The sequence below is a fragment of the Monopterus albus genome, unplaced genomic scaffold (assembly GCF_001952655.1).
Source record: "Monopterus albus unplaced genomic scaffold, M_albus_1.0 scaffold20.1, whole genome shotgun sequence".
Classification (NCBI taxonomy): Eukaryota; Metazoa; Chordata; class Actinopteri; order Synbranchiformes; family Synbranchidae; genus Monopterus; species Monopterus albus.
This window is the reverse complement of record NW_018127900.1, coordinates 3,944,306-3,952,921: the sequence shown is the minus strand read 5'-3', so window position 1 is coordinate 3,952,921 and position 8,616 is coordinate 3,944,306. Positions and strand designations below refer to the sequence as shown.

The 8,616-nt window shown below is 39.8% G+C and overlaps 1 protein-coding gene across 2 annotated transcripts in view; it reads right to left on the bottom strand.

Annotated features, from left to right (window-relative positions):
- Positions 1–308: 308 nt before the first annotated feature.
- LOC109956582 (transducin-like enhancer protein 4) overlaps positions 309–8,616 on the bottom strand; it is a 37,231-nt gene continuing 28,923 nt past the window's right edge. For both annotated transcript variants that reach the window (XM_020593823.1, XM_020593824.1), the window contains exons 14-20: positions 8,615–8,616; positions 8,212–8,461; positions 7,794–8,041; positions 7,407–7,554; positions 5,702–5,852; positions 4,694–4,770; positions 309–4,310 (exon numbers count right to left, since the gene is read on the bottom strand). The exon at positions 8,615–8,616 is cut by the window's right edge and continues 75 nt beyond it. In XM_020593823.1, the coding sequence (XP_020449479.1) occupies positions 4,203–4,310; positions 4,694–4,770; positions 5,702–5,852; positions 7,407–7,554; positions 7,794–8,041; positions 8,212–8,461; positions 8,615–8,616 (984 nt within the window). In that variant the 3' untranslated portion in view covers positions 309–4,202. The remainder of the gene's footprint in view (positions 4,311–4,693; positions 4,771–5,701; positions 5,853–7,406; positions 7,555–7,793; positions 8,042–8,211; positions 8,462–8,614) is intronic.

Below are 8,616 nucleotides of genomic sequence, written 5' to 3'. Positions count from 1 at the left end.
AGAGGAGTCAAAACAAAACAAAAGGATTTTCAGTTGAAAATGGGGGACATTGCCTTTCCCACAGTAATGCATATTCCATATCTGGACACATAATCCCTGTTGCAGAATTCTGTTGTAACATTCGGCAATGACTGTCTAAAAACCCTCACTTTCTCTGATCCTTTGTAATCCAACAACAGTGAATTATTTTAACATTCTCATTGTAATTAACTGCATAATTTACTATAACAAGCACTAAACAAGGAACACTATTAGTAGCAACAATAAAAAAGTCTGACAAAACACTCCACACAATAGTTTAATAAAATCAACCACAGACTAGAAAAAAGAGAGCAAAGGCATTTTGTATTGGAGAAAAAGCTCAACTAGTGACAGGAAGTTTCACTGTAAGCGTGCATTTTTACATGTTTACAGTAAATTTATAATACCTTCATCAGCCCAGTCAAGCTAAAAGCTCTACACATCATTATATGTAACATTTCTGTGTGAGGTCATGTTAGCCAGCTAACTTGTAGCAATCAGATGAGACGAGTAACATTCACGTTTGACTCTTGACATGAGTGCGATTACTAAAGTTTTTTTTTCCATTATCAATAGGGATGAAGACTTCAGAGTATTAGATGCAGTAAGAAGGTGCCAACAGATTTTATGTCTCACTGAGGAGCAGAAAGCATAGCAAAGCAGTCAATGACAGCAAACTAAATGAATTGTCATTTTAATTTGAAAGCGTAGCGGTATGCAGCAAATGTAGAAGCATTTGAGATTTAGAAAGAAAACAGGCTAACACTGTGAAAAACAAACCAATATCATGACCAGTCCTTTGAATGTACATCCTGTCTGTGACAGTCAGAAAAATCACAAAAATATCAATTATGACAATGTGATATCTTTCATGTGGTCTCTCCTCTACTGAACCCATTAGACTTCTTCGACTCTAAACAGATGTCAAATCTCAGCTGAGAAAATGTAAAACAAAAACAAAAAAACACCACTCAGTCTGAAACCTTAAGATCTGTGTCAGAGCTCCAAAAAAACAAAAAAGTATATTGTACAATCAAGTCATGTACTCTGATTTTCTGCTTTAGAATGGGTGGAGGAGCATAAAGAGAAGCGAATAGATGACACTGCCCTAGACACAAGCAGATCACAATTCAGGCAGGTTAGTACCAACCATATGCACTGCTTTTGTTACCAGTTTAAAAAGTAGAGATAAACAATTAAACATATATTTTGGTCGGATTTGGATTTTCTAACACGCTTGTTACTGTGAGAGGCCCATGTGAAAACAAGAAAACAATATGAAACTGATGTCTACTTCAAATGGCAAAACGTGACATTTTCAGTTTTATAGGACACAGTAACATGACAGCAAAATGTTCCAGTACATATGAAATGAGTTATATTCTCTTCATCTAGAGACACTAGATCCAGTGGTAACATCTTCCTGTTTAGTGCTAGTTTTTGTTCCTTGAGCCTTGAGCTGGAAGTTAGAATTAAAAAATGCAAGTTGTGGCAATAAAATAGCAACACACATGACACCAGTGTAAGTCAAATCTAATTTAAAAAAGTTCTGTGATGTAAAATAAAATGATCCAGATAGTTAAGTGTAGTTAGAGTTTCAGATAGCTGTTGAAGTTAAAATGATGGATAGCTGACATTAGGTTTAGGTGATTACGAGTAGGATTAAAATAGAGGAGACAATTAAATCTCTGCTAATGACTACTGATGTGCTTTGTATTGGATGTATTTGTCTTTATGCTGACAAGTGTTCTCTGAGTCACATTACAGAACTGCAGTAGCAACAAGAACAAAGCAGAAAAGAAGATACGACATAGCAGCTTTAAAAACGTCTGGTTAACAACACCATGTTTCAAACAGACTGAAACTGAAGTAGTCATGAACAGTGTGTTTCATGTGTGTGTGTGTACAGCAAAGCAGGTGAAACAAAAAGAAGCTCATTTCTGACAACTGATACAAACTGAACTGGATAATTTAGAAAATGTAGGTTACTTTGCTGATCTTTTAAATAATATCCATACTTACAGTAAATGTTACTAGATGTACACTCAACAACGGTAACTGTTAAAAACCAGCCTGTCATATTTCAGCTCTCTGTGTAGTTGAACACTCAGCAAGACAAAAAGGAGTCAGAAGCGTAGCTGTGTAAAGGCACTGTGTTATTTCTACAAGCCAACAGAAGTAAATCCAAGAGATATCACGATCATAACACTGACCCCTTGTTTTTCAGATAAATGCCCAACATTGTAACAGAAAATCCAGGCAGGACACGGAGGGCTGGTTGACCTCCCAACACCAATCAGTTTTACTGAAACCTGTCGGACACAATCCACTGAGCATCCAGAGGAGTCTAAACTGAGTGGGCAGAACCAAGTGCAAAGGTCAGTCTGTAGTGAGGGCACAGAAGGCAATCTTGTTAGTCTGTTCAATGTCCACAGAGTCAAAACGCACATATACACACAGATAGACTGAGCTCACACTGCATTCAGAGGTTAAATTATGAAAGAAGATGACAAAAAAAAAATAAAAAAAATTAGGAACAGAGGCAGAAAATAAATGCTGTCATGTGCTTTTACAGGAATAGTTCAAAATCTTGAGGATCTTGTCTTTTAGCTTTCATGCCAAGAGAATGGAAGCAGGGAGAAACCACTACTCTGTTTCTGTTCAAAGGTTAAAATAACTATCAGCACCTCTAAGCTTTGTAATTAACACTTCATAGCTTGTTTACTTAAATCAGTCAACGACCAAAGTGTTAAACTGATAAGCTATAGTTTTACAAGAGAGTTGTGTGTCAGACTGTTTCTTGGTAGGGAGCAGTAAATTCCAGGAGTCACTACTGGTCACCCAGCAGCATTACAGGGATGACAAGCTGCTACAGTAGCAGGCATATTCTGTTTTGGACAGAGCAAGGCCAGCTGTTTCCCCTTGACTCCAGTCTCTATGCTAAGCTAAGCTAACTGTAGCTGTGTACGGGCATGCTATGGATCTTCTAACCTGTTTTCACAAAATGCCAAATTAATCCTCAGGACAACGTCATTGTTTTCATCATGTGGGGTACATTTGTTAGCCCTTCTAGGAGCTAAATGTCTGTCTACTGTTTTGTCAAGTTGATATGATATATTAAGCAGCTTTCTCTAGATAGGTTGGTAGCTTCCACATAACGTACAACTCAGTGTTTTTGATATGAAATAAAAGTTTGCCATTTGTCACATGTGGAAGACTAAAAAAACAAAAAGTCTTAACATAAATAAAAGGCAAATTTGGTATGAAATAACCTACTACACATAAAGGCACACTATAATAAACAAATAGATGAATATATTGCCTTTAGAGCTCACACTGAGAAGCATTTCAACACAAAGTACAGAAAATGTTTATTTTTATACAAATGTCCACAGAAAGTTGTTTCTGAATGAAGCCTCTGATACAGTTGCTTCCAACATGTTGACATGAAGTATGCATAATGGCTACTCTTGTGTACCTTGTGTCCCTTGGAGCATTGCACCATCTTCACAAATTAATGCGCCACCTCTGCAAAGACACAATTAAGCTCAGAGACAATGAGGCAATCAGGAAGTCATAATGTAGAGCAAGGTCAGCAGCAAACTCTGGACAGGCGAAAACAACAATGATGGAAGGTTTTGAGAAGAAAACTGTCGCTACTGCTACTTCTCTCGCATGATCTTAACACTATGGTAACCCCCTCATTTCTAATCATGTTTAGGATATTCTGGAGTGGAACGGAAATGATGCAGTCCCAATCTGCCAATTATTTGATATACTTTTTATGCACAAAAATACATAGGCAAAAGTACTGTGTGTCAGCTGCTTGTCTGTGTCAGAGGCTTCCATAAAAGTGTTAAATAAAAAAAGCTTTATCTGGCCAGTGCTGTGACAACGGCATCCAATCCAGATTCAGTGCACATGGACATTGACTCACCCACATCAACAAGGAGCCAGCCACTCTTAAAAAAAAACAAAATACCAAAAACAAGAATCTCTGTGCTTGGTTCTGCTTGTTCGTTTCGCTCCTCGACCAGCCAGGTGGTCAAAAGATCATGGTTCAAGAAAAAATTAAAGTGTTTCATTTGTTCTATTCACATCCATTTTATACACATTAAAAATTGTACATGGGTGATGGAGACACTGAAGAGTGCTTGGGTGGAAGGACAGCAGCAGCTCTTCTAGTAAATGACCTCGTAGACAGTCGCTTTCTTATCTCCCGAGCCCGTGACGATGTACTTATCATCTATGGAAATGTCGCAGCTCAGCACTGAAGACGACTCCTTTGACTGCAAGGGGAATAAAATATGTGTGAAAACGCTCGAGACTGAGAAAACACCAATAATGCCAGTGATGAAGGCCATGTGTGTTACAAACAGGTGTCACCCAAGTTTGTCTTTTCTTCTCAAGACCATAACAAAGGGGTTTCTGTTCAAATGTTTGTGTCCTTGATGTACAGTAATGTTCTAGAAAGAGAGCCAAGTGTGTGGCTACACTTTTTAGGATCTTTGATTTTGCTCTGTCTGGCTCCTCCACTTGTATGTACACCTTTCACTGTCTCTCCTGTCTATAACGATATTTCAATACAATCTCTAACTTCCTGTCTATAAGACTACATGGTGTTTGGTCTCTGAGCTGCCTGTTGTCCATATGTATGTTCTTCTACACTTACCTGGAATATGCTGGCTCCATATGGGGTTCTCCATGCATTGAGCAGATTGTCTTTTCCTGTGCTCACAAACCACTTCCCTGCAGAGGATGGTACAATTAAGAAAAAAATATTTGCCCCAAACCTGAAACATGTCTCAGTTACCCAAGTGATTTAGATTAGTGGTGGTTAAGTGAGCTAACACTTACTGTAAATGGCACTTAAACTGAGCTATGCATTGCAGCTACACTGAGTCTGGGATCGGATTTTAAAAATACCAAAACATATTAGCTGCTCAAATGAAGGCTATGTGATGTCATAACTTGTCCTGTCTAAACAAATATTGACATTGAACAACTCTGTGTGTGTGTATGTGCTAACTCTACTCATTTGTCTGATCACAGTGAGTTAACTCTTCAAATTGTGCTGCAACTGGTCACCAGCTTCTCATTTTAACCACTGGAGGGCAAAGTGATCTAGAGTGAGTGGAATCAATCAGATACCAGTATTTAACTTTGACAGTATGGACAGAATTGTTGTATTTTATAACAGTTTTTTTACTTTTATAACCAAACTGCTCAATGTTTTAAGATTAGTTTGATCATATATTGGTTATCTACAACATAGTACAAGTGAAAGACAAACTGGCCACTAAATAACAGGCTATGGTAGCTAACTGTGCTAACTGTCCTCAGTTTTCTAGGAGTTTGGCTGCTGGTAAAGTTACCCATTAAGTGATGACAATGTAAACATCAAAATCATCAATATGTTGGCTGATTCCTATTTATAGAGAATTCTTCTCCACTACTAAAGTCATTATTGCTTAGAATTGTATATGTTTTGCAGACTTGCCCAGCTTGATCATCTTCATTTACAGTACATTATACTGTACAATTTTGTAAATCACCAGATTTGTCTTCTACGTAAACCTGCCACATTTCATCACATGTCAATGTCCCTTGCTTACTCTGTATCATTATAAACCTGCCACAGTTTGTAATTTTCTTTAGTCCACACTTAGCTGATTCTTACCACAGTGAGCAAATCTGAGTGAGAGAACACAGCTTTCATGCAGGTGCAGCTGGTACTTGTCAGGCTTGGTGACATGTAGGACCTCCACATTACTGTTCTCCATCCCTACTGCCAGCCATTCGCCCGTTGGACAGTATCCCAGTGAGAAGATCTGCAACCAAACCAAACAGTCATGGTAGTTATATCTCTTATAGTTTCTATTAATATTATGTATGTCTAACTGTATATGACTGTATTATAGAAATTTTTTAATGCATGAAAATCATGCTCGTCAAAAGGGGTGGGCACTTATAATTAACATATCTATGAATATTGGCAAATGACCACTATATGTTTTTCTAAACCATCAAACATTTCGGTCCCTGACAGACTAATGGATGGCTGTTTCAGTTTTTCCAGCAGTAATGTTGGAAAAGCAATAATACATCACAATGAGGCAGGTGAGTGATCTAATAAATACTCATGTTTTAAACCAATCTCTCCAAAATCCCTTTCAGATGCACATGATGACTCATAAAGCTGTTGCATAAAGGTTTTATTTCTTTCCCAAACCCATGGTGTTCAGCTGTTTTCGGAGGTTACATGAGATATTGCTGGAAAGCACATGCACTCTATTGGCCATGTCCCTCCCCGTCTGTCCTGCCCTCCTTGGACTCTCTTTAATGCACACTCACCTCCTCCTGTGCAAACTGATATCATGAAATGGGCCTTTTCAGGAAAATTGTTCTAGTGGTCTATGAGTGCTGCTCTCCTCCCCACCTAAAAAACTACATTCTAACTACTAGTATTATTAGTGTTAAAGGTGTTTGAGGACAGGCCAGAAAACCAGAGCTCAGTCTGGCCTTTAGTGCGAGTTAAATGTTCTGAACTGAGCTTATAAATTACTGCAATAAATCAAAGCCTGAGAGTGTAACCATACAAACTACAAATGCCTGTGACTTGTCCTCTGATGCACAATTTTCATAAATCTGTGCATTTTGCTTTAACCACCAAATAATAATAAAAAAAACTGGGCAAAACCAAACCATGATCATATAAATTACACCTGCAAACTGCTGGTGGACAAATTCCACAATGCTGCTAGTCAAACTACAATCCATACAGATGTCTACAGATCTGGTTCATCTTGATCGGTGTGAACACAAGTGGTACTGTGCCTGTGTCTGCTTAAAGAGGTGGTCTCGAGTACAATTAATGTGTACTTGAGTACAGCCCGTGGGAGATGTGAACAGAACAGTGCTCAAACAAGGAAGTGGGCTGCTATGTGATGTCATAACTATTTGACTCTGTCGATTAAAACAACAAACATGGCTGCGAAAAAGTAAAATGCTTGCTTGAAATTTGGGCCGACGAAAACATACAGACAACTGGATACTCTACACAAAAACTCAGAGATTTATGGAAGCATTCCTCAGTATTTAAATGGAAGAAAAACAAATGTCAGGGTGGTTGCTTCTTCTTCTTGGTGGACTGCAAACCAAGCATGTGGATACTACCAGCTGCTGTATCAGACACGTACATACGCAAATGTGCCGGGGCACGGAACGATATTACTAATGATGAAAGCAGATTTGTGTGGTAGAGGGGATGGGGGAGCAATCCTGCTCAGGCACAGTACAAAACAATTGTGCCTGTGTGAAAACAGGCGAACGTATTACCGTACATTTTATAGCACTAACAGAGGTGTGCGCGGTGCCCTGTGTACCTGGGAAGTGAAGTCATGCTGTTGAAGTTGCCGCCCCTCTCTCAGGTCCCAGGACCGGACGGTGTTATCCAGGCCTCCGGTCCACAGCTTAGTCCCATCATTGGAGATGTCTATGCAACTGGCCCCATCAGTGTGGCCCTGGAACTGCCTGCAGAATAAACAGCCAGACAAACCCACAACAAACAATAGTGTTCATCACACCAAAGAATGAGGACTATTTGCATCTTGTGTTAGAGAGAAGAGACGTTCATACAGTACCAGTATGGGTAGGGCACATAGTTGCACAGCAGGTATAGCAGAATCATCTGTAATGTGATACCTTGCTGAGCAAACTGTGATTTTACTGTCTGATCCCCACAGTCCCACACCACACTGTCAGCTCCATACCTAACCAGAGTCTGGTTGTGAAGATCCCAGACTGCTATGTTTCCATCCGAGCAGCAGGAAAAGCAGACTTTCGAGTCAGGGCTGATGGCCAGAGCGTAACACGCAGGTGCTGACGAGGTCAGTTCTGCTTTTATCCGTGGAGTTGGTGTTGCCAAATCCCATATTGACAAAGTACTCGCCTCGCCCCCAACAATGAGAGTCCGCCCGTCAGGAAGCAGTCGACAGGAACGGATGTAGTTATCTCTGTTCTGATGTGACAAAGACACACACAACTACTTTTAATATCATTAAGCACCAATGTATAAATTTATTGCTGTAAGCATTAACTACAGGTAAAACAATTGAATAATGCTTTTCTAACCATATATGATGTAACATTACAGTGTCATGAATATAGGAGTCATAGAAGTTCACTCACAAGGCAGTCCAGCTGGGATACAGGGGTCTTGTTGCCTGGGTGACTGATGTCCCACACCTTGACACAGCCCTTGCCGCCAGTGTAGACATGACGTGTGGGGTTACTGATGGTGACAGCACACACCACCTCTCCGTGGCTGAGGGTATTGATCTGTCGTGCATGGCGCGGAATGCCAGGACCTATCAGGGCATCTGGAGGAAAAGGCACAGGCTGCATTTGTCCATCGGCGCTCACATGAAAGGAGTATGCTCTGGAGGAAAGAACAGGAGCACGAGGAGGAGAAAAGAGTGGTGAGGAAAGAGTAGGGGAGATGTGGGCAAAGGTACAAGCAAACAAAAGTAATAAATCAATGTCCATTCTGTGAACTTCCTTAGTGTAAATGTGCAATTTGAGAATGAGGAGAGG